The sequence below is a fragment of the Sceloporus occidentalis genome, unplaced genomic scaffold, assembly GCF_023333645.1.
Source record: "Sceloporus occidentalis isolate IW3139 unplaced genomic scaffold, rSceOcc1.0.p SCAF_219, whole genome shotgun sequence".
In the NCBI taxonomy this organism is placed as follows: Eukaryota; Metazoa; Chordata; class Lepidosauria; order Squamata; family Phrynosomatidae; genus Sceloporus; species Sceloporus occidentalis.
Window position 1 is genome coordinate 783,944 of NW_028317199.1, and position 26,155 is coordinate 810,098.

Here is a 26,155-nt window from a genome sequence, read left to right on the forward strand (position 1 = left end):
CGCTACCAAAACAGTCCTCACTGGTGAGTGGCAGAGTCACGTGATTGCTGTGATGACCAATTACAGCTGGTATGACATAAGCCAGTGTAAGCACCAAATGTCTTTGGCAAATTTCTTCTCAAGAAAAGCTCTGCTGGACATTCAAATCCTTAGTAAATACCTCCTTTTGAAAATCCAGTCTAAGGTCCCTGACACCTCTAACTCTCTGTAAGTAATTTAATATGCATTCTTCCAAAACAAGAATAAAAACACTTTCCCAACTTAGAAGTTGCACTGCTGCTGCAGCAGCTGCCCTTCTCCTTGAGGTTCCAACATTTCTTGCCACTGATTGGCTGCTTGAAGCAGCCAATCAGTGGCAAGGAAATTGCTTTCCTTGAAATTGACAACAGCACTTTCCACACATACTCTTCAATCCAGCTCTGGAGTTGACTGAAGAGAAGTGTATTTTCTTCAGGGCATTCAGATGGGGGGGGGTGAAATGCCCCCCCCCGTGCATTTACAAAATAGACATCGTGGAAGTATAAAGGGTTCTCTCAGCTATCATATGCATTAAAGCCCAAATGATGGCTGGTGTCCCTTTAATCTCACGGCCAATTTCAGGAAGCCCAAGTGGGTTTCTGCAGCTACTATAATAAATAAATTGTGTTCCCAAATTAGCAAAATTTAAGCTTTCCTTAATCCAATACAAACCCGTTTTGCCTGTCACACGAACATATTTCCTTTGAATATATTTGACCGATTCCGCCGTGGCTTAGCAGAGCTCGGTTTCCTGTAGTAGGTTGCCCAATTCCTCGTGTGTTTGTTCTAGATCTTTATCTCCTTGGTGAAGAAGGGAGGGTGGAGGGTAGATTACAGCTAGAAGCCAATAAGCGGTCAAAGCCGACACAGGACTGTTTTGTAAAAAGTTTATAAGAAAACGTACATTTGAAAAATATATGTCCGTGTACTGAGGACGGCGAGTTCCCACGGAATCTGATAAAAGCTGTGAATTTAATTCATTATATGGATGTTGGTCACAATGAGGAGATGGCCAAAGTAAACAACGCTTCGGATTACATCCAGTCTTATGAATACTACTACGACTATGTGGATTTTGTTTCCTTTGATGGAAATGAGCTGAAAGCTAATAAATGTGAGTACTAAACGCCACCCGCATTCCCTGTTTATTAGGTTTTATCTGTTTTATGTTTGGACTTAAGCACATTAAAATTAACAACAATTAGCATTAGTGAGCGGCATAACAATTATGCGTTTTTGAGGATACTGTGTATAGAAAGCTTTCAATACCAAAACTCAGAAGGGTGATTATTTTGTAATTAATTGGCATATATAGAATGGGGCGAATGTGTTAAAATAGGGTCTCTTCTTCAATATTTAGGAAGTATGGTCATGATAGGGATACCTCCAGTTCCTTTGACTTCAAAAATGTTTGTGTGATAATAAGACAGTGCGTTATATCAAACAGCTGATATCTGAGAGCCCTTAGCCCCAGGGAATGCATACGGAGAATGGAGTGGGGGAGGATTAATTAACACATGTGCCAACTGTGCCAATAACACAAGAAGTTCCAATGCATAGAGCTGAACAGCTTTAAGAAACATTTCTCAGAAATATAGATATTTGTACGTTCTACCGATGAATGAAAAGTGCATTTTCCATGGTGAATACTTTAGTTTGAAGTTTCTTAGTCCTCAGTCTATTCACTTAAAGAGGAAAATATTTTTCGCCTTGAGCATAATATACAGCGCTGTATACCATAACATAGGTTAATTCTGAAAAAAAATGGTTTTACATTTTGTCCCAATAAACCTCTTTTATCTGTCAATCATGTGATATTTTCAGTGACTTTCATGCTCAAACACCATACTGAGCTGATTCCTTTTGACAATGCTAATGAGGTTTGGTCCTCCACAGAATTTCATTAGTCAGTGTCTGGCTGGGTGATTAAGACTGAGTCACTCTGTTGTTTATCACAGGCCATATATATGATATGAAGTCAGATTGTTTGGCTAGATTGGGATAAGACGAGAGCTAGAACACATACAAATGGTTAATATGCATCTGCTTAAAACATTATACTGTATGCTTAAAGATTTAATTGAAAGTATATTTGTAATCTCATACTAGTAATAAAGGTATTTATTGGGAGTTCCCATTTCAGTTGACAGATGAGCTATAGAGGTAATGACTCCACTCCAAATGCAGTCTATTCACTAAAAGTCAAGTAGTCGAGTTGAATGTTGTCCATTGGGGCAAGATCCATCATGTAGATCAACTGTCCATGGGGTATTTATAAAGCCCTTTACTCAGCTTGACTGTTTGTGAGTAGCTGGGTTGCAGTGCTTTCCATTGGAGTCTTCTATTAGGCATACGTAGGAAAAGATGTAACATTGCATAAGCTTTGTAGACATCAGAGGTCTTTTCTTGAGATGGCCATCATACTTCACAGTGCTGTACATTAGGTATATTTTTCTATTTTTTCCATTGAGTTGATATGACTACCATTTCCATTCTAACTTAAATGTGTTTAGGATGGCAGTTGAGTTGTCTGTAATGAATATGTGCATCTCCCCACCAATAGACTGCCAACTCACCCCTTATGGAAGGATGTCTAGCATGCCATAGTATGCAAATTAATCTTAAGAAGGGACCACTGAGATCTTGAAAGCTTATGTGATTTTACTTTGAAAGTCGAACGTCGAACTTTGAAAAACCCTTATTTTCGCTGGTCCTTTTCTTTAATGTAAACAAGAAATGATTGGCTTAGAAACGGGTGTATAACACCCAGTCTGTGGCTTGTCCTGGCCTGACTGCTTAGACTACAGCTGTGATTGTAATATTGGCGGTAATACCAAGCCTGTTACTGACCTCATTATGTTACTAACGCTGTCATGTGTTCTTTGGATTTTATTTACAGATTCGATCGTTATTGCTTTTTGGGTTGGTCTAGCAGTTTTTGTGGCGTTTTTATTCCTTATTTTGCTGTACATGTCCAGAACCTTCTCAGCACGAGCAAAGTAAGTAGGTCATCTTCTGTGTCAAGACTCTAAAGGCCAAAGTTGCATTCTGTGCTCTATTTACAGTCTCTTAATTGATGGTGTGACAGCGATCTTCCAGTTTTAATTGTGTCGCAAGTGTGCAATTACCCCCACCACACACACACAGTTTAACTAGGGGTGCAAAAGATTTGTGACATCGTGTCTTTCTCTTCCTTACCTCTTTAAAAGACACTTATACAATCAGTGATGATGCTGTGGTATGACATCATACAGTTCTGTGCACAATGTGGGCATCCCAAACCTGTGAATACATTTAAAATGTATTATATTTTTGCAAATGTAATACTTAAAAAAGTAAAACAGAACTTCTGGGGTGTTCCAGTTGATTTACTAGTGTAATTATTTGTAAGGTGCTGGCACAGACCTCCATTGCTTTTACAGCTCTTGGGGGCCAGTCAAAGAAGGTCAGAGGATCTCCTCGAATTACGTGTGACCCCCCCACAGCCTGAAAAAGGTCCATGGGGCAGCAACTTGGGACAGCAGAACATTCCCAGAATATTGGGACTTTCACAAAAAAAGGGGACTGTTGGAAGGTATGGGGGTGTAGTGCGGATGAGCCATTTACCCTAAAACCAATCAAATCAGTGAAACAGACATCAGCAGGGGGCAGGATCACGCTGCCCACTAAAATAACCACTCATTTGTTGCAAAGTTACCAAACTTCGACATAAACTTACGCTTGCAACTCAGTTACAAATCACCCTCTGTTACAGCTTTAAGAGTCAGTCTATGAAAAGAATGTATGGCTACAAGAGTTACTACTAAATACAACCTAAGATAGAACATAGTACCGCCTGAAGAAAATGATGTTCTAGCAGCAGAGTAAAAGTAAAAGTGTTCAAGTTGCTTAGTACTGCCTGGTATAAAACGTGTTGTATCTGCTTAGGGCTGCATAAAGTAGAAGTGTTGTAGCCACCTAGTGCTGCGTAAAGAAAAGGTGTACCTGCTTAGTGCTGTGTAAAGTAGGGATGTTGTACCTGCTTAGTGCTGTGTAAAGTAGGGATGTTGTACCTGCTTAGTGCTGTGTAAAGTAAAGGTGTACCTGCTTAGTGCTGTGTAAAGTAAAGGTGTACCTGCTTAGTGCTGTGTAAAGTAGGGATGTTGTACCTGCTTAGTGCTGTGTAAAGTAAAGGTGTACCTGCTTAGTGCTGTGTAAAGTAAAGGTGTACCTGCTTAGTGCTGTGTAAAGTAGGGATGTTGTACCTGCTTAGTGCTGTGTAAAGTAAAGGTGTACCTGCTTAGTGCTGTGTAAAGTAGGGATGTTGTACCTGCTTAGTGCTGTGTAAAGTAGGGATGTTGTACCTGCTTAGTGCTGTGTAAAGTAGGGATGTTGTATCTGCTTAGTGCTGCGTAAAGTAAAGGTGTAGCTGTTTAGTGATGTGTAAAGTAAAGGTGTCCAAGCTGCTTAGTAAAAGAGTTCTAGCTATTGATAGAAACGAGGAACAAATTTGTTTTCCCCTTTCCTGCCCTCCCCTATATGACTCTATATGTTACTAAGTGCTGACGGACAGGATTCCCGGACTTTTGCACGTGTCACGTTTCCTGTTGTACTTTATTAATATCAGCAAATAAACAGTAACTGTGCTTTAGAATTTGCAGAAATACCGGTATGTCATGAGTTTGTTTACTACATATGCTATTTTTGCTCCTTTCAACAAAATGTGTAATTTGCCCAAACTTTTGCACACAACTGCATTACGCACTGTTTTTCTGTGTGTAAGAAAGCTGCCAACTGGTCACTTACCAAAAAATAAACCAGCTGCCTTCTGCCTGGAACCGACGGCTTACTTTAGCTGCCGGTCCCCATAGTAATCGTTAAAAAACAAACATGCTGGCAGCTGATCACTGCTTAAATGTACCGATCAGCCATTCTGACAACCAAGGTGCCCACCCACCTGACAGAGACCCCCCCCATTGATAAAAAGTAAAACAAAAATTACAAATACAGTTGTAAAAAAAAAAAATATACATATACATATATTTTTAACTGAATACTTTTCACCTGGGTTCTTGTGAACTAAATTCAGATGACTCACCAGAAAAAGGTCTTTTCTCGTGTGGGATCATCATTTAGCAGAAGGAAAATAAAAAGCTTATTTATCAGTAACTACCGTAGTGCTTTTTCAAAATTTTGCCCAGATCTATTCATAATGCATAATAACACCACGGGGTGGAAACAATTATTTTGTCTAGGGCTGCCCTCTAAATATATATTCCACCTGTGTATACAAAAAGCATGCAACCTGCCTTTACTAAGTAACTCATCCACACATCTTTTCCACGGTGGGGTCTTATTCTCTAAAGGGAGAGTTGACAAGTGAGTTGGAGCTTCATCTCCCCCACTCCACTATTCAAGGCCGACACTGGCAGGATTCTCCAACGAGAAATGCTGGCCCTGTAAAATGTATAAGGAGACTGGGGGGGGATATCACTGGTTTAACTATACATCATACAGGGCCAACCAAGCTTTTCCTGCAGCAGACGCTTATTGAGGTTGAAGCTTCTCAATGTATAGTGAAGTCAAGGAGCTGAAGCACACTCTCCATTTAGTGAATAAACCCCCATGTCTATGCTGAACTTAAGAGGCAAAAATTCAGCGGATAAGAGAACAGATTTTCATTTATTTTGACTTTGTCTTTGTCTGGCAGTATCCTATAATCCAACCATCGGGTTTACGATAAAAGAAGGGAAATTACTCTGTAACTATGTGTTTAGCTTTGTTTGCTCAGACTATTAATGTTCCCAGAATCTTTATTTAGAATACGTTATGATGAATTACACTGTGTGCCCATAACTCATTTAGACATTGACCTTAAACATAGATGTTATGTCAATAGACAAATCTTCCTAGGACCGTTTTTATAATAATGACATTTTTTTTTTAGGGAAATTATATTTTTTATTTCCCTTTCCCAATAAATGTTTTTATGTCCCAATGAATTCAGTAATATTTTAATTAGGTGCCCATACCAAGTGACCAAAAAGGCTGTTTGGCCATGGATTTCTTTACCTACATAAAAGAAAATATTCTAGTAAATTACTTTGTTTCTGATCTACTTCAAATTTTGTAGCTTTGTAGCCCAATATCCAAGGTCAATTTTGTTTAAAGTACAAGGAAAATACAATAACCAATTTTTAGCTGGAGAAAATATAAGGATTTGGGGAGCAACAAAATCCCAGCAGATGCCCCCACCTGTCACCAGAAAGTAGATTGGGCTGTGCACCCAGAACACTTGGGTACGTACAGTCTCCAGTGTGCTATGCACTTAAATGCATGATAGGCAGGTAAATTATCATGGTGCCCCTCTTGCAAATGCATGGGGGAATTCTGCAGAGTCCTCTGTATGCATTTGCCCCTTTCCCCAACCCCCACTATGTATTTGGCTGAACACGTTACCTGCCATGCCTCCACTCAATCATTAGGAGGGGGGTCTAATAAGACCCTCTGAGCACGCGCACGGAAAGCACTCCCAATTATTTCGAGAGTCCTTTCCTACCACTGATTGGCTTCTGTTAGCGTGTAACATATCTCTTCTCCAGTCAATACAGGTACACAGCCAGAGCTAACTTGAGACAGACACATGAAGTAGAAAACGGGGATGATTGAGAGGATAGCGATCATGGAAACCGTCAGAGGCTCTCAAGGTAAGGCTGCTGCAGACTAAAGTTGTAATAGACACACGGATTGAGGAAATCTCAGCCTTTTCCCCAAATATTTCAAACTGCATTGATCTTCTAGGTGAAGACAAAAATGCATTTCTGAAAAAGAAAATACAGCCTTTAACTCCAAGGTTAAAGTTATCCCTGGATGAACTTTTTGAATTAAAATACTCATATGCTACACTTGTGTATTCAGGTTCATACAAACTTCAGTTTTAACAAACGACAATGAAGAAACCTCTGAATATTTCGTTATCCATTTCTTCTGGCTCCTCACCCTTGCTCCCCTTGGGACCTGGACCATATTTTGTGGGATGTCATCCAACAGTTAACTACCACTTTTTATGATTCTAATAAAATGTAACAAGTGTTAATTAACTGGTGGATGATATCCCAGAAAATGTTATATTTTAGTTAACTAGGGCTTGTTACAATTTATTGGAGTCATAAAACATAATAAGTGGTAATTAACTGTTGAATAGCATGCCAGAAAATACACTGATCAGCCATAACATTATGACCGCTGACAGGTGAAGTGAATAACACGGATGATCTTGTTATCATGGCACCTGTTGGGGGGGGGGATATATTAGACAGCAAGTGAACATTTCGTCCTCAAAGCAGATGTGTTAGAAGGAGGAAAAATGTAAGGATATGAGCCACTTTGACAAGGGCCAAATTGTGATAGACGACTGGGTCAGAGCATCTCCAAAACTGCAGCTCTTGTGGGGCGTCCCCAGTCTGCAGGGGTCAGTACCTATGTTCCCTCTAATTTTTCTTAGGTGGTGTGCGCACAAAATTTCTCTTGTGCAAAAATTTTCCCGGAGCCAAAATTTTGTGCGCACAATATGCTTCTGCAAATGTTAAATTTAAATTGTTATTCTATATTTTTGGTACAGCTCGCTCATGGTTAATAACACTACATTATAGTGTGATAATATAGTATAAGTTACACAACAGTATTACTTACTGTAATGTCATCCTGTCTGACAGACAAGCCTCTCTCCTAATGTCCATTTTGCTCTGTCACAGTCCATATAAAGCTAAGTTGGTGGAGCTGAAAAAATTCACATTGCAAGGGGATGGAGCAATATATTTCCACCCCTTTTGACTCCACTTCCATGGTCTATTTTAAAGGTGAAATTCTCACTGTACGTCATGTCAAATTGTTCAATTGCCATCATTATGGCCAAAGTATCATTGATAAGTAAATACACCAACTATGCATATGTACTTTGTTCAATCTGTTGTTCCATTAAGTCACACATGAATGTGTATTTGTTACTTTTATGTAATGCAATGTGAAAATAAACTAAAAGCAGACCATTCAGTGCACATTATATGTTTTTATTAAACATAGTTCTCAAAAGATATACTTAAGGTTAAAGAGGACAAACTGTTAACCTCAAAATTGCATTTACTTTGCAATAACAGTACTCTTTGCAACAAGGTTTACAATGTCAGGAACTTAGAAACATACTGTGTGGAGTATATTTTTCTCTGTCTACTATTGTAATAGTGCTCTGGAATCTGTGAGCGCTAAACAAATAAATGTAATAGAATACAATAGAATATAATTCACAATTAAATAAATGTTTAAAATCCCATTTGTAGAATTTTGACAAAACAAAATTAACTGATTTTTTTTTTCTTGGACAAATATTTCTGTTCTGATTATGTTTTAAAGTGTATAATTGTATATTTTTTGGTATTCAACTACATAGATCTCGTAGCAAAACATTTGACTTGATATATATATATATTTTAGCTCCTAAGAAAACCAGCAAGGAAACTTCAAACTAGGTGTTCTGAGGACTCTTATAAGATCTTCCATGCATAAAAAAAAAATAAATAATAATAATAGTACACTTTAAGAATAATGGTCTACAGTGGCCTCTGCGATTTCCTTAAATGTAGCCATGGTCTACACAGGTGTCTACTGCTGTTGCTTTCAAACTGTTGCAGTCAATGAAGCCAGATGGTGTTGATGTTAATGCAGAATTGCATTTGCAAGTGAATCATATGTTTAATTTATGCAGCCAGTGTTGGGATTCCTAATAATTTTAATCTTTGCAGATGAAGCCAGTCTTTGTATTGTAACTTGAAAGCCACTTGGATTGCACCAGTCAAATCAAAATCAAAATCTTTCTATAGGAAGTCAAACTGCATCACAAAATCTCCAGTATCTCAATAGAATGTTAGTCTGCAGCAATAAATGCCCACTATTTTAGCAGAATCATATAATTAGCTTCCTATACAGGGACTGGGCCCTCACTGCAGCAGAGTGGTTTCCTGTACAGGGACTGGGCCCTCACTGCTGCAGAGTGGTTTCCTGTACTGGACTGGGCCCTCACTGCTGCAGAGTGGTTTCCTCTACAGGGACTGGGCCCTCACTGCTGCAGAGTGGTTTCCTGTACAGGGACTGGGCCCTCACTGCTGCAGAGTGGTTTCCTGTACAGGGACTGGGCCCTCACTGCAGCAGAGTGGTTTCCTCTACAGGGACTGGACCCTCACTGCTGCAGACTGGCTTCTTTTACAAAGACTGATCTGGAGGAGTAACGTGCCAGTCTTTGTAAAGGAAGCCAGTCTGCTCCAGTGAAGGCCCAGTCCCTGTATCGAATGCCTCTCTGCAGCTGTGAAGGCCCAGTCCCTGTAAAGGAAGCCACATTGAAGCAGTAAGGGCACAGTCCCTGTAAAGGAAGCCACATTGAAGCAGTAAGGGCACAATCCCTGTAAAGGAAGCCAAATTGAAGCAATGAGGGCACAGTCCCAGTAAAGGAAGTCAAAGTGAAGCAGTTAAGTCCCAGTCTTTGACTAGGAAGCTAGTCTGACAGAATCCTTTACTTATATGTTGATGAGTAAAAGTAAAAAATAAAATAAAAATAAAATGCTACTTGTATAAATCACAGAATTATTTTTTCACTCTCCTGTCTTTGGCATTGACCCATTCTTTGTACACTCTATCTAGACTGATAGAATTTCCATCCAACTGGTAGGTTTTGATTCTCATTAGCATATCCAAATGGTATTCACCTAAACGATTTCTTATCTTATTTTTAAGTCGATTCATTAAACTAAAACCTCTCTCACAGTCTGCACTAGATGCAAGAAAGGTTCCCCCAATGTCCATCAATATTGCAAGGTCACAAAACTGGTCATTATTTAGTGAAAAGTCCACCATCTGAATGAAATTTGTTATCTGTTTGGATTTTATTTTCTCTTGCAAGGAAAACTTAAAATCAGTGAACTGTTGAACTATTACCTTATTATCAGCTGTTAGAAAAGAATGGTATTTTTTACATAGGACACTAACTTCTGCATTCCCAAACATGAAGTCACAATTTGCAATTAAGGATGTCTCAAAAACTGACCATTCTTGCACCTCATCTTCAGGAAACCTTTCTTCCAAATGAACACAAAGAGAATTTATAAAATTCATCAGGGGACGTGTATCTACTTTTTCTTCTACTTGGCTTAACAAAAACTGAACTTTTTCACTCCATAAAACATTATCTCCCAAATACTGCTTTCTGATCTTGTTTATTTTGCCGCGTGCAAAATGAAGGGCATCAATTGGTGTCAGGTTGGTCTTTTGCAGAATTTTACACAGGGCAGACAGTTCTTCAAAGACATCACTTAAAACATGTAAAGCTATTTTATATGTCATGTTTGTCAGTTTCTTGTAACAGTATTTTGTGACCGGGTCATTTGACTTATCTTCTAAAAAGTATTTGATAAGTCCATCATAATTTTTTATTATTGCCAGCAATGCAAAGTGTCTAGATAACCATCTGACTTCATTGAGTGGTTTGAAAGCAACAGCAGTATTTTCAGTGGCCTCTGCGATTTCCTTAAATTTGCATCTTTTAACAGATGATCTTGAAAACACTGTATAAATCGTTCTCATTAAAGTATCAACATCTCTTATTAATTGTACTTGTTTCCATGCATCACAAATGCCCAGATCTTCACGATGAGCAACACAGTGTTGCTGAACTAAGTGTGGAATGCTCTCTTTTAGTCGCGCCGCTACACCATTAACTTTTCCCAACATTACTGAGGCACCATCGGATGTAAACATCACCATTTTATGAAGGTCAAGTTTCTTTTCTTTATAAAACTTCTTAATTGCCAAAACAATAGAAGGAGCATCGCATGCATGCAAATGAATAATTCCACCAAATACAGTTTTATACACATTACAATGTTTAGATCGGAATTTGAAATAAAGAATAAGACATTTGGTGACACATATGTCAGTGGTTTCATCAACTGTTAACGTGTGAAAAGCTGCTGATGCTACTTCTTCTAACATGTCTTTCTGAACAACATAGTTGATAGATTCAAGAAATTCAAACGCATAGTTTTTACTTCGCCAGCTATCTGTCATTTGCACATACTTTACCATATGTTCATTAATGTGTTGAACTGAATTTAACGAGCTATTCATTTTAACAGCCAACAACACGTTGTCTATAAGAACTTTGATTTTATCTGGGTTTGTTCGTTTTCGCTCTTTGTCTTCCACACTTTCACGTAGCATGCGTAGCACGCCTGTAGCGGGTAGTGACTGGTTTTGTTGTCTAAGCTTCAATACACCCTCCATATGTGATTTACTTGCTAAATGACGTTTCAAAAAGTCAAGCTTCCAACTATCATCCCATTTCTTACCAGTAGCAAAATCACCAGAAACTTTTGCATCATGACAATACAGACATCGAAGTCCATTTTCTAAATCATACAAAAAAACTTCACGCAGCGGTATGTTCATAGCCTCATGGGCTTTTGGGGTAGCTGTTTCTACAATTTAATTTATCCATTCTACTTTAAAAGAACTTGCTGTTCTTTTGCGCTTTGCCATGACTGAGTCACTTTAATGTATGAAAAAAAAAAAGATTTTGAACTAGACAAAGTAAACTGAAATAGTGAATGAACAATGCAAGGCTAATATCAAAACCCAGCCTATGACAATTTAGGAGATACTGAAAAACCTGTAGTTGTCCAAGTTGCAGTAGATCAGGCAGACAGGCAAATGATGCAATAGACAGGGTGGCTTGAATGTTCAGGTTGGTCTCTTGGTCAGGCAATTGAGGGCTATTTCATTTCCCATCACATGGCAGGCTGCAGGACAGTATTTTTATATATTAAAAAAAGAAAATGATTTCTATAGGAGGAAAATAAAGAAAAAAAAGGGGGAAAAAAAGTGTACAGGGTCTTGGGTGAGTTTACTACTTACCGTGCAGAGTTGCAGTAGATCAGGCAGACAGCCAAATGAAGCGTTGGACAGTGTTGCTTAATATTCAGGTTGGTCTCTTGGTCAGGCAATTGAGGGCTATTTCATTTAACATCACACGGCAGTCTGCAGGAATCTGCAGGACAGTATTTTTATATATTAAAAAAGAAAACAATGATTTCTGTAGGAGGAAAATAAAGAAAAAAAGGGGGAAAACAGTGTACAGGGTCTTGGGTGACTTTACTACTTACCGTGCAGAGTTGCAGTAGATCAGGAAGCCAGCTAAATGAAGTAGTGGACAGTGTGGCTTGAATATTCAGGTTGGTCTCTTGGTCAGGCAATTGAGGGCTATTTCATTTAACATCAAACGGCAATCTGCAGGACAGTATTTTTTATATATTAATGTTTCTTAAACATTAAAAAAATTATGATGGAAAATCTGCAAACTATCCAATGGAGGCAAAAGCAAATGATTTACCCAATAATGTGATATATAAATAAGCAGTGTTTCCAAACATTAAAAATAAAGCTTACTAATGGGATTTATATTTTTTATTTTTATTTATTTATTTTACACAGGAGGCACAAACAGTAAGATTCAGCACTGCAGACAAATATAATTATCCAATAGTAGTACTAGACTCACCCATGAAAACACATTTCCTTTAGATGCTGGTGGCACTGGCTGGCTAGGGCTTCTGTTCTGTGGCTGGAAGTCTGGAACAGTGGCTACAAACGTAATGACAATTGTGGCGTCTTAATGATTATTTTTATAGGCGTCCATTTGCCTATAAAAATAATCATTAAGACGCCAAAACCTGCTAAGTGTTAATAAATGAGGCCTGAGGTAGAACGCCCTGAATTCCCGCCAAACGGTCAGCATACGCACTTGGGGGGGGGGGGCAGTCAGCATACGCACTTGGGGGGGGCAGTCAGCATACGCACTTGGGGGGGGCAGTCAGCAAGTAAAAAAAAAAAAATACAAAACTTAATTTCTGCTGATTTTTACATAGATTCTACAGGCAAAAATAACAGGAGACAATCTTTGGTTTTGTGAAATATTGTCCTAATGTGATACACAAATTAAACAGTAAAAAAAAAAAAACAAACAAAAAAAAACGGGAAATCGGAGGTAAAGGAAGGTTTTTTTTTTTCAAGAAATAATATAATGAATAATAAATAAAAGACCAGAGGAGCACAATAGACAGAGAATACTCACCAAGAATTTACCTGCAAAACAGAAATTCACCAGGCTCGTGCAGAAAGCGGTCGGCGTCCTTCAGCTCTCTCCACACCTCTGCCTCTGCAACGGACTGCCCCCGAGCTTTTAAAAAGACAGACGCGTGACGTGTGACGTCACGACGTCTCGTGTCTGTCTCACTGATTGCGGTTGGATGGATGGATGACTGCCTGCCGAATCACGGTAAAGGATTTATTTTTTTTATTTTTTTTTCATGGTAAAAACCGTTGTGCGCACAATTTTTCTTCGTGTGCGCTCTCATCAAAACTTATGTGCGCGCGCACAAGCGCACACCTTAGAGGGAACAGTGGTCAGTACCTGTCAAAAGGGGTCCAGGGAAGGAAAAGCGGTGAACCAGCGATAGGGTCATGGGTGACCAAGGCTCATTGATGGAAGTGCAGGGGGGCGGGGGGGAGGCCGGCCCTTCTGTAGCTCAAATTGCTGAAAAAGTTAAAGCTGGTTCCGATAGTAAGGTGCCAGAACACACAGAGCATCGCAGTTTGCGTATGCGTATGACACGTACCACCTACCTAAGCATTGTTGCATTAAAAGAATGAGGTAAGCTCACTGACTTCACTATTATGAACGGATGACCCCAGCGAGTTTCTTGTTGTAAGAGGGTTTGGTTGGCTCTTTACAATGTACAGTTCACTTGGTGAGATTTCATGAGTCACCAAATGGTTTGGACTATATATATTATGGAGGGCCAGCTCGGCCTCTTAATACAGGAGAAGCTCAAGTCTCCCTTACCTCACAGAGCGTAGTGCTATAGAATATTCATATCAATAATAATTTTAGAAGAAACTTCTTCCCCCGCCACACTGAGACCCGTAAAGAAGGCCTTTTACAAACTGCCCGCTACTCGGTTTACAGAACTATGCTGGAGAGACATACGAGAAGAACCAAAAGGCTATTCCCTGGTAGTCAAACTACATCTTAAGTGATAGCGAGTCAGCCATAGATACACATTTTTTGGTACATGTCTAGCCATTATGGAAATTGACGTTTCTCCATAGCTAGGGGTTGGTTAGTTTGTATTTATATAATGCAGGAGTATCTTGAATATAGTAGTAAAATACTGAAAAATATACAGAGATGTCCAAAACAAAGGCCATACTAAATTAAAAAGCTAGATATCTGATTTATTAAATTGAATGCATACAAAATCCGTGTCTGTACATTTTTTTCATTTTTAATTTTCTCATCAACCAGTTTCATGGAGAAGCCGCGCATGCTCACTCTGCCCTCAGCTTTACCTTTATAGATACGAAAGGTATATATTACTTATGTTCCAGAGAGGACATACATTTCAGGAGAATTATATGTACTTCAGTTATAAAGTCCTACACCTCGCCATTCAGCAGAAACACATCTTATTCTCATTTATTTAAGGCTCACACTGTATGGATGAGCAGTTTTTAAGAGTCAGGGAAATTTAGAGGATTTGCCTATTCATGGAAAGCCTTTGGGGAATAAAGTAAAAGGGGAATAAACTATATAAGACTACAGAAGCTGGAGCAGTGATCCAGTCTAATGGTTATTAAGGTATCTTATGTAGATGTGATGATGACGTTATCTCATGCAGGGAATATTGTTAAATTTAAACAGACCCCCCCCCCCCCCAAATTAAACGTGATTTTATTTGGGGGTCTTTTTGGAGGCACTTTGTGTTCATACTGATTAGTTGGTGGTAACAGAGTCCTAGCCTCGATGATAGATGCTTTCTTCCTATTTTGCTCATCATTTCACTCTCGGCCCTCACAACAAGCTACTCTAAAGTGCTTCTCCAAAACGGTCTGAGAATTAAAAGGTTCGGTACAGATACGTTTTAACAGATGATCCAGTTTACAACACAGGTCAGCTCCATAACATCATGTCGACCAATGAAGCAGCTCTCAAGAGGCGACGGATTCAACGAGGAGAAGCCATCATCGTAGGCAACAATTCTTTACAAATGGACACAATTGCTTCCTGGGCTGCTTTCCTTTTCTTCCGAGCAGGAGTCTTTTCCTTGGAAACTGGAATTTTTACATCGTTTGCAGAACATACAGCCTCAACATGAGTCCTAAACATGTTTGTTGACTTTTCTACAAGCCAAACATCTCCAACATAAAGAGACACCAAGAAATTACCTGCAGCTGGGAAAGAAAAACACACAAAAGGTCACTAAAGCGTAACCTACAGCAAACAAAAACACAATTCAACTATATGACTAAATACTAAAACATTAGATCTACAAATGGTTAATTCCATTTAAAGGCACATGGAGTAAAACGTCTTAATATCAAAGATCGTATACGGTTTACCTACCTCTCTTACCGTCGTCCACTATGTTATCGGGTACCAAGCAGAGCTCTTTCACAGCACCATGGCAAGAGGTTTTGCCCAAATCCAGGGTCTCAATTAACCGCACCATAACCGTGTTGAAGGCGTGCAAAAGCTCAAGGCTGCTAGGCTCCAGCGTCACGTGACCGCAGACTTTATTGTACAGCTTAAAAATGATGCTTTTCAGCGTGTTATTTTTCAGAAGTTTCTGCACTACGGCGGAGTGTGGCAGGATACTCCTTTGAAACCACGATAAAGATTTGTAGATGTCCTGGACGTCTGGCGTATGCTCGCTTTCAGCATTTAAAATCCACTCCGCGACCAGGCAGGCTGTGGCACCCACGAGGATGTCTGCATCACTGCTTCTGTCCCCAGTCTCACCGTCTTTGGCCGGGTGGCAAGAGTCGGTCATTGATTCAGACTTGTCTGGGGTCACAGATATGGTTGGGTTGGAAAAAACAGGCTCCCACTGGATCAATATGGCTTTCATGTGATCTCTGGAAATGTCTAGGCTGGGTGGCTGCAGCTTTTCTTCCACAATAGCCTCATCACGTGTGTCCTTCTTCTTCTTATGTTGCTGGTTACCCTGAGGTTTATATTTCTCCTTAATAGTGCCTGAAAACAAATTCACATACATTCATTGTGATTAAGTCCTTCGAACTTCTCAGGCTACCCAGAGCTCTCCTTCTACGCACGGAGCAGCTTCATGAAGAGGCGGGGCCAAGCCATGCATGAGGGCGGGGGCTAGCCATGCATGAGGGCGGGGGCTAGCCATGCATGAGGGCGGGGGCTAGCCATGCATGAGGGCGGGGGCTAGCCATGCATGAGGGCGGGGGCTAGCCATGCATGAGGGAGCGGTTACGAGGTTTGGGAGTAGGAGGGGAATTGAGTGGGGAGTGGAAGAAAGAGACCCCAGAGAAAGAAGAAAGAGACCCCAGAGAAAGAAGAAAGAGACCCGGAGACTCTGGAACCCACATACTTAGCAGCTCTTTGACTTTATGTTCCTGAGCCAGAGAAGCGAGCCTCTCCTGAAGGACCAGGTCCTTTTCTACGGTGCTCCACTTATGCAGGAGGAGGAGGATGTCCTTGCTCGACAGCATCCGTTCGTTCACGGCAAATCGCCCCATTTCCTTAAAGGCTCCCAGAACCACTGAACGGTATCGCAGCACAGAGCTCATGGTGCTGAAAAACTGGTTCAAGTGGAAGGGGTCTAAATTTGGCCTGTTATACGGTAAACAGAATACAGCAGATGGTAAGCGAAAAGGAGAAAAAAAACCAAACAAAAGCAACACATTATCAGATTTCGGCTTATAAAAAGAAGCAGAAGTAAATATATCTTACACGGTTACACGGTTACCAGAATCGGTTGCTAGGCATGATGTACCTTTGATGAGCGCTAATTAAAGTTACGCGTTATGCAAAATCCAGGCCCATTAAGTGAATTTTTTTTTTCTTAGTTTGAAAACTTTTAATGATGAAAATGTGTCCTTACTGACACCAGCAAGAAATAATTGTGCTGTGATTAAAAAGAGGCTCCCAGCCCCATTTACTTACATGAAAACGTGACCAAATATGTTTGCTTTATTATTTTTAGTATTACCTATGGAATAGTATTTGTTGTAAGAAATATAAAAGTTTAACTCATCCAGTTTCCTGGGCTTACATGTTGTTCGTTGGTTTAATGCTGGATGGAGAACATGCTGATAAGGACCTCTTCCTGATAATTTATTATCCTATTTTATTAGCCTATTAAAATATATATATATATATATTTTATTTTTATTTTTATTTTTTTTTTAATTTTATTTATTTTTTTAGGTTGGGGGGGTGCTACACAGAGCCAGCTGGTAATCACGGGATTAACCTTTATGTGGCATGGAAATAAGAAGGATGCCTGAGAACTTTATAAAAAAAACTCAGTCTTGTCCTTTTTATTTTAAAGGTTTTGGAGCCTTTTAGAGAAACACTGGAAATTCAAGCTTTAAAACCCATTAATGTTTACAAGACAAAGGACGGCGTACAGAACATCTCCCGGACGTCCCTCCGTCCCAACCACAACAAGGAAGATAAGAGAAGATGACCCACCGAATGTGTTTGAGCAACGCCATCGACACGCCGAGAAATTCATTGACCAGATGAAGAGGGAGGAACTTTTGCTTTTGTTCTTCGCTGGATGGCGGACTGCCCTTATTTCCCAGATTCGTTAACCACAAGTTAGCGATTAAAGCTACCACATTGGACAATGTTTTATTTTCGAGATACCTGAAAGTCAAGAAATAAAATAAAATAATTTCTGGTAAATGCAATCGATGGTCTTACCGCCCTACTGACGGAATGGGAAATAAAATACATATGTACCAGCAAAGCTTCCATGTCAGCCGGTAAACCCATAAGTCTCCTTATTATGTAATAATGTCATTATCCTGACTGCACTGAAGAGAAGGGTACTTCAGACGGGTAGTTTGAAAAATTAATAAAAACATAAGTCATTTTATGCTATTTGGTGTAACAGGCTCCCAGTAAATAAGGCAGATTGCACATTTTGGGGTCTCTCCTGCCCATGTAGGTATAATATAATATCTGTTACTGATTTTGCTTCTCAAGTGTTTAGAACGCCCCACCTAACCATTCGAAACGCACATACTGTCTGTTATGGCCATTCGGTATTACTCTGTATCGAACAAGCCTTATATGTAATAACACAGCATTTCTCCCTTGAGTCTCAGCTATCGGCCCCTCCAGCTGTCAGCCTGCGGTTTCCATTAAGTCTATCTGCTATAATATGCCTGAAGAAGAGACCTAGGTAGTCCTGAAAGCTTGCAATCTAATATATTTCAGTTAGCGGTTACCAACGTTGCCCTTTTATCTTTCTATGGTTAGCTCCATACCATTAAAGACCATCATAGGGCTAAGAACGGGTTAGCTGGTGTTGAGCAGAACCTGCAATATTATTTTCAAGGAACTAAAAGGTATTGCTAAAGAAAACAATCGCTGCTTTTCAGAAGATCAATTCGGGGGGCATTTGGGTAAAACATACCGTTTCTCCAGGATATTCAGTATGAAGGTTAACAAGCTGTGGTCACGGATGAGCTGATAAGCGGCTTTGGTTACGCGAGAAGCCTTCAGTAATATTTCGATGATTTGATTCTGAAAGGAGAACCAACATTTTTTTGCCAAATTTTTCCAAGCTTTTCTTAACTATGTCGAGAATTCTGTATATAAAACCTAGAAAAATGTCTCATCTCCTTAATTATTTTTAATAACAATGTTCTAATTCAAAGATATAACACACATCGGAACTTTTAAAAAAAAATATTATTGATTATATGGTTAGAGGGAAGCGTGCGAAGAATATTCCTTTTACCTGAAACGTTTCGTCGCACAAAGGACTGTTATAGAAAGCCAGAACGACGTGGAAAATCCTCTGATAATCACACAGCTCGTAGCAGTGCCTGTCCCGAAGTCCGTCGCACAGAAGCCCGAGAATCCATTCACGCTCTGCTTTGTGCTAACAGGGGAGGAAAAAGAAAAAAAAAAAAAAAAAAAAAAAAAGATTTTTCCATTAATAAAAAAAGTGGACTGCTCTTTGTTACCACATAAGCAAAAGATTAAGAAAAATAAAATTAAAATAAAATTGTACTTTACCTCTAAATCAAAGCTGTAAAAGAGCTTATAGAAATCAGGCACTTTCTTCATGTCCAGGTATTGATGTGATAAAATAAACTTGGATATCTTGATATACATGTGGTCCTCTGTTTCAAAGAAAAGGAGGGGTATTTTTACTTCTTTTTTCTCTGCTATATGTATTAATTCCTTTACGACTGGTTCTTTCCCTCCCCAGTTATACATACATGTATATATTACACACACACACACACACACACATTGGATTCACGAGTGATATACTAGTAATCCAACACCCATGTTGATTATGCCCATTGATTTGAATGACATGGCCCTACCTGGCTTAAGAACTTGTTGGGCAGCTTTGGCGACATAAAGAGCCAACAGAAACGTCAGGCGCAGGTTCTCCTGCCGGACCCCATTTTTCACAATGTCCATGAGATACTGCAGCTGTAATACACAATACAAGAGCAAAGCCGCCAACATGAAAAGGAATGAAGAGATCGCAAAAGTCAAGGGTGGAATTTAAAGACCTCGTCAAAAGCCACTAATAACCCAATTGTATGACGGGAGAAAGAGCTGGGGGCATTGGCACGATGAACACAGAAGGACGGCAAACGAAGGGGTAAAATTAGCCGCTGAAAAAGGGGCTCAGGAGATGAGGATGAAACAAAAGCAGCGGCATTAGAAGCGGAGTGAGCGATAAGAAAGTGATGGCCAACAGAAACAGAGGAGACCAGAAGATGCTTGTGGAGTGGATTATTTCAGGCAGTAAATTGTTACCATGAAAATGTGCTTGAGATACGTTTTCTGGAGCGCAGTAACAAGAAGAACTCTAAACACATTTTTTGTTACAAAAACATCACGTATTGGAGTTTGTTAATGGGCCCAAAGCTGACTTATTCTCAAACTGTTTATCTGTGCGATTCGTAGAATAAATAAGAACTTGTGTTCTTGATCGCGGTGAAGACTTATAAATGCACCTGGTGAAATCCAGCCACGTAACGGACATGGTTCTCAGCGCTTACCTGCTTCTTATCTCTGAAACGCGCTCCTTCCATTTGGGAGACAAAAGACCCCAGGATGTAATTGGCTGCCGCCCGCATATTGTAATCGTAACTGCTGAGGGCCACCACGGTCAGCCCCAAGGCGTTCACGTCCACAAACTTTGCACAGTCAACCACCAGCTCTGCGAGGGATCAGCAGGGAAAAAGTCAGAGCAGCCCAGCTTTATATTTCTCTGTATCCATGAATTAAACAGTAAATGCGCAGATCAATAGAGAAATAAAGGTCGGGAAATGGAATTATGGTGTTTTATTTGACCTTAAAAATTATCAGGACATATATTACGGAGCACACACATTTTCTCAAAATACAGCGAGAGATGCGACAGGTGCCGTCGGTTCTAAAAAGCGTTAGAATTATACTAAACAATCTGACAATTTCCTACACTCTAAATCAATGACTTCACGAGGAACGGACTACTGCTTAATGACGACACATTAAGTCTCATCATCTAGGATCTGCAACTCTCGTCATGCTCAACCAATAACCTAACGCAGGAGCGTCCAACATACGGCCCGCTGGTCAAACGAGGACCGCCGGACATCCGGGGATGACCCGTATGATATCTGCAGCGTAAGCAAACCTCCAACCATTGCTGGATCAAGGGTAGGCAACGGGGTAATTGCCCCATAAAAAATAGACAAAGCTATCCTGCGGGAGTAGAGATAAAGGGGAAAGTCCTGACATCCGGAATTAACTCTTTATCGCCCTAATTTTCAGGATGAGGCGAGGGTGGCCAGGGTGACGCGATGTCGAATTTCGAGAAGCGCAGCAAATCCTTGAGTGAGCTGCATCAAAGACAGGCTGAGGATTTGCAAGGTAAGTTGCGTGTGTGTCTATGAATGTACGTATGTTTGGGTATGTTAGTGTGTTTCTGGATATGTTAGCATGTGTGTAGGTGGGGATAGGTGGGGATAGGTGAGTGTGTGTGAACAATGTGTCTGAGTATGCTTGTGTGTCTGGGTGTGTGAACATGTATCTCTGGGTATGTTTGTGTGTGTGTGTTAGAGTGTGTGCATGAGTGTTAGTGTGAGATGTGCATGTTAGTGATGAGTGCCTGGGTTATTGCCAGTGTGCGTGTGTCTGAATGCGTGTCCACTGATTTTGCGAGAGTTGTATGCATATTGACAGTTGTGTATAAAGCACACAGAAAGGATCCAGCTATGGAGTGCATGATACATAAACCTCACGTCGCTCTGCTCCCCCTAGTGGATATCTGCAGTACTGTAATTTAAAACAAACAAATTGCCAGAATCTGTTAAAAATACAATCCAGTGTGTAACTGCAATCCTTTCTTAACCATTTTCCCCATTAATGCCTTCCGCTTCGTTTAGTTTTCCCCAAAGAGCTTAGTGAACAAGCATGCTCACCCCATGTCACAAAAAGAAAACCCATGCATGCACCATGGTACCTTTTGGCATACAGACAAACCACACCGCATAACATTTTCTGAAAGTCACGGAAAACCAAAAGTAGCAAAAAGGTCACAGAACGCAAGCTTCAGTTAACGCTCATGATCCTCTTGTATAGGGAGTGCCCTTGTGATGCCAGACACATTCGCGTTGTCGCTTTTCCCTTCCCATGTTTAAATAACCTTGGAAGACCGGGCAGCCGCATGTAAGCCGCTCAGCAGATTCCTATAAAAATTTCCACTGGCCGTGAGCGTCTTATCCAAATATTATGTGCAGATTTTACGCAGCGATAAGATATATGATGGCCATTTCAGGAAGTTTGGAAAAATTATGGCAACTCATATCTGATTGCATTCTAAGAAAAGTCCGAGACGCAGGCAGGCGAAAGCTGGATTGAGAAATATGTATTACGTGTAAAAGCATTTAATTTTACTTTTATTACATTTTGGACATTTTGGAATATGGCACTAGCACTAGAATATCTGTAGTGGATTCCTGTCAAAGTTCTCTCCTGCCTATGCAAAGGCTGCCCGAGCAATCAGCAGACTAATAGGGGAGAAGATATGGGGAGGAAAAACATGCAGATACCCAGAACAGGAAGGTAATTACAATTTATTAGTATAGAGTGGTGTATGTTTGTATTACATTGTACTTTGGGATTCTACAAGAATGGTGACCGGGCCCAGCTATACAGACCAATGGCCAAAACATGAATTCCAAGCCAGAGGTCTAGCACAATATATGGACATCTATTATATATATATATATATATATATATATATATATATATATATATATATATATATATATATATATATATATATATATATATATATATATAACTTGTTTTTGCAACAACTTCTATTAAATGACCAAATGGACATAGTCTTAAATAACTGTATTGTTACTCACCCGGCCTAATTAATTCACTGAAAAGAGGAAGAAGGAAACAAGGATCGTAAAGATGATCTAAATCTTTTATTTCCCGATCTTCAAATAGCGCTTCTTTCCCCTCCTGAAACAGAAAAATGATGTTCAGAGAGCTGGGACTCGGCTCCGACCGGCCATGAAATTCTACGGTCACAGGCAGAATCCACACAGGTTTTCCTAATTTTTGCTTTGAACGACGGCAAATGTATTTTAAGCTACGCTCCTGCACTCGTAGGAGGACATCGTGCTACCCGCGGACGGCGGATCGGGACGCGATTATCAGCAGTTAGGTACCTCTGTGGTGAGCTTTCGGTGCAGTGGGAAATTCAGGATGGTGTTCATCATTTTGTCCCGATCCAGCAGACAGAGGATCTCCTCCATACTTGGCTGCTGCCACAAGGACTTCCCGAGGCTTTTCCGCGTCTTGTGATGATCGACCGCTGCCGGTCCCCATAAAAGCAGCCTGGAGAAAGGGAAGCGCACCACTTTATTGAATACTTTTCTTTGTGAGGGTGAAAGAGAAGGGGTTAAACACGAAGCTGCCGAAGCATCAACTTTTCTCTGCATTTTGAAAGAATGGTCGACTCCACCAACTTTCTCCGAGCCGGACCTACATAACGGTTTGGTAAATTGGCGACATAAAATGATACAGCTCATCGCAAATCCCATTCCTGTGATTAAAACCCCACAATATTGCCGAGTGGTTACCTGAATTCAGTGAGACTGAGGTTATTCCTTTCATACGACTGCAGGAGGAGCAGGATTTTCTGATCTGGGGAACAAATGAAGGAAGAGCCATAAAGATTAAAATACAATAAAATCAAATGGAATCAGTCCAGCATTAGATGTTGTAGCATTTACCCTATGGATTATTTCAGAATCAGCAGATAATCTGATCTATAGACACGATAAACATGTTCTCATTGGGTCTTCATGGAACCGACAGCAATAAGGCTATATTATATTATAAAGGCAATAAGGCTATATATCGTATATATAATATGCACTATAGGTAGGTAAACCTTCAGAAATAATTCTGCGGCTTAATTTCTAATGATAATCCAGCGTTATTAATGTTTTCTTTTCCTTTAGATATATATATATTTTTTTTTTAAAGGAGTTACCTGTTCTGCTCATAGTGGCTCCATAGGCTCCGAGTAGCACAGCAAAGTGATTGCCATCGCAGACAGACGGACATTTCTTAACAATCGTCCTCAGCAAATCCACTAACAATTCTTTTGGGTGGGATAAATAATAATATCTCATCACAAGCCTGTAAAGAATTACTACAAGACAATGGTCGACACATAGCAAAGAAGTTCCGAAGGAGCCCCCAAAACAGTCACTTTTTCCTCTCGATGTTTTCTAGGAGCTCAGAATGATATCACAGCGTTCTACATTAAAAAAATGTATTATTCATTAAGTAAATTGTTTTCCTCGGTCACAATCAAAGCACCGCCTCTAACCACACCCCATATAATAAATGCCCATTCCCCCCCCCCATTTTAAAAGCTGGGTGGGCAACTAATCGCAGAATTAGAAATGCGCTAGTGCTGTCAATACACTCCGCACGAAAAACCCTTCAACCATGTAAAACATTTTCCTCATTCATACTTATATGCTCACACAATTGTCATGTGATACAAAAGCAGGTGCTGATCGGTTGTTGCCATAGAATAAAATAACAGATCTGATAGGGCTTATCCGCTTTACATACTAGAATAAAGAATTTAAGTGGAACAACAACTTTGGGGCTTCCGCTGACCTCACATTTAGTAATAAAAACTAAAACTTTCCCTTTAATGATGATGACCAGATGGGACCACTGAAAATTTGCTTTTTATAACCCACAACACATTCTCCACGCAGGTCTCGCTATGAGAAGCTTGCTACTTCCGGTCAGAATTACCAACCCCCACTTTAGGCTATCCAAGGCAATTTTAAATGTCTAAGATAATACGGTAATGCATGGGAAACGACGCAAAAATCCCCCAAACTACCACCTCGTGCGTCACTGCGCGCATCATCTTCTTCTCGGGACCTCAGCAGGGTGGGCAAAAATAAGGAATGCTGCGTTATCATCATGTGAACAACGGGTAACTCCACCAGAGCCGCGGTGCACGGGCCGTCCGAGTCGTACCACTGGACAATGCCGGCGTTAAGAACATCCAAGAAAGCGCAGTCCTTGTAACGATATCTGTAATATACGGGCAGGAAAAAAATTAAAGGATTCGCCAAAACACAGAAATCAGTACTAAAACAAGGAGTTACAGGTTATGTCCTACAATGAAAACATTTTATTTTTTTTTAAATCAGCAAAACAAGCACAGTTATGATTACTCTTAATGTTTAAATGAATAAATTGGTTGATTTTTTTTTTAAATTAGACCCGACATTTTGACAGAACACTCATATCCTCTAACGAGGTTGATGTTCTTTTAATAAATCAGTTACAAATGGATACTACGAATAACAAGGCTGGCCTCTAAGTAACTTTGCGGCTATATATGTAGGACAATGTATATCAAACCCCCTTCAAGGCACATTATTTGAAAAATTTTAACTGAAAAGTTAGTAAAAATTTACTTGAGTCCGGTTTTCACCAGCTTGTTCCACTCGTCCGGCACATCTTCCTTAACAAAAGGCTGTTTAAAAAGGGAAAAAGCCGATGCTCAAAGTATCCAAACACAAGAAAAAGTACGTAGTTGTGAAGTTCAAGTAAAAATGTTAACTAAACCTTCAGATCCGACTTAAGTTTTTCTCTAAGGTGGCCAGTAGAAAAAATGCTCCCAAATTCCATTGTTAAAACTTATGCATGTATTCCACAACTTGTAATGGAGATTATGAAGGGTGTAGAATGTATGGACACAGCGCGGCCCTATAAATCTAGATATGCATATGTCATAATCTCACTATATAAAGGTTGGTCGGTAAACCGGGAAGTATTCCTTCTTCTCTCCTACCATGAGGTCCTTGAGACGGGAAGCCATGGCAGCCTCTGCTTCCGGCGCGGCACCCTCCTCCTGCTCTTTGTTGGCATTGTATGCGGCAGTCAGACACTTCATGCACGCCGCCAACAGCGTCCGCTTCCAAGAACAGATCCGTGTCCCAGCACAGGCTGACGCTTGTGAAACAGATTCAGCCAAAAGCCATCTGCAGGAAGTGAAATCGGGGAAAAGACGCTAATTTTGGCTAATCACTCAGCAGATGAGAAGAACATGGCGGCCATATTTACATTAAGAATAGGATTCATCAGAAGCTCAACCCCAATGTGTAACAAATCCTGTTTGGAGTTGGTGAAAGCAGCCATGATTGGACATCTGTCCCCGTGCCTGCGCCGGCAGTCACGCTACCCCATAGCTGCCCGTGTTTTTGGAGAGGGACCCTTAACGTTCTACTCTTTCACTGCATAAGAACGATCGACACTATGACTTATCCCTTTACTCTTTATTTTATACAAATATCAATTATTTTTATGAAAACTCTGAGATTTTTTAATCACGGTCAATAAATTACAATCTTCCAACAAAGAAGGAAACAGATGGAATACGTAGCTGCCAGACTAACACTTGGCAAACACAAAGGCAAATTCCTATTCATGTATTCT

General features: G+C 40.1%; 2 protein-coding genes across 2 annotated transcripts in view; both read right to left on the reverse strand.

Annotated features, from left to right (window-relative positions):
• Positions 1 to 9,630: 9,630 nt before the first annotated feature.
• On the reverse strand, positions 9,631 to 11,490 carry LOC149277311 (E3 SUMO-protein ligase KIAA1586-like). The gene has a single exon (XM_089503085.1). It carries the CDS (start codon positions 11,488 to 11,490, stop codon positions 9,631 to 9,633), a length of 1,860 nt encoding a protein of 619 aa, XP_089359211.1.
• A 3,613-nt stretch (positions 11,491 to 15,103) lies between these two features.
• Positions 15,104 to 26,155, reverse strand: part of LOC149277312 (nucleolar pre-ribosomal-associated protein 1-like) — a 28,448-nt gene continuing 17,396 nt past the window's right edge. The window contains exons 24-39 of the mRNA XM_089503087.1: positions 25,512 to 25,701; positions 25,135 to 25,193; positions 24,552 to 24,745; positions 23,673 to 23,783; positions 23,257 to 23,320; positions 22,843 to 23,011; positions 22,531 to 22,633; positions 20,170 to 20,330; positions 19,480 to 19,591; positions 19,163 to 19,269; positions 18,882 to 19,025; positions 18,555 to 18,664; positions 17,603 to 17,779; positions 16,497 to 16,738; positions 15,512 to 16,132; positions 15,104 to 15,330 (exon numbers count right to left, since the gene is read on the reverse strand). Coding sequence (XP_089359213.1) covers positions 15,104 to 15,330; positions 15,512 to 16,132; positions 16,497 to 16,738; positions 17,603 to 17,779; positions 18,555 to 18,664; positions 18,882 to 19,025; positions 19,163 to 19,269; positions 19,480 to 19,591; positions 20,170 to 20,330; positions 22,531 to 22,633; positions 22,843 to 23,011; positions 23,257 to 23,320; positions 23,673 to 23,783; positions 24,552 to 24,745; positions 25,135 to 25,193; positions 25,512 to 25,701 — 2,791 coding nt within the window. The remainder of the gene's footprint in view (positions 15,331 to 15,511; positions 16,133 to 16,496; positions 16,739 to 17,602; positions 17,780 to 18,554; positions 18,665 to 18,881; positions 19,026 to 19,162; positions 19,270 to 19,479; positions 19,592 to 20,169; positions 20,331 to 22,530; positions 22,634 to 22,842; positions 23,012 to 23,256; positions 23,321 to 23,672; positions 23,784 to 24,551; positions 24,746 to 25,134; positions 25,194 to 25,511; positions 25,702 to 26,155) is intronic.

Bases quoted from the DNA above. Each gene is read 5' to 3' on its own strand.
- LOC149277311 (XM_089503085.1), bottom strand. From the start codon at position 11,490: ATGAACATACCGCTGCGTGAAGTTTTTTTGTATGATTTAGAAAATGGA.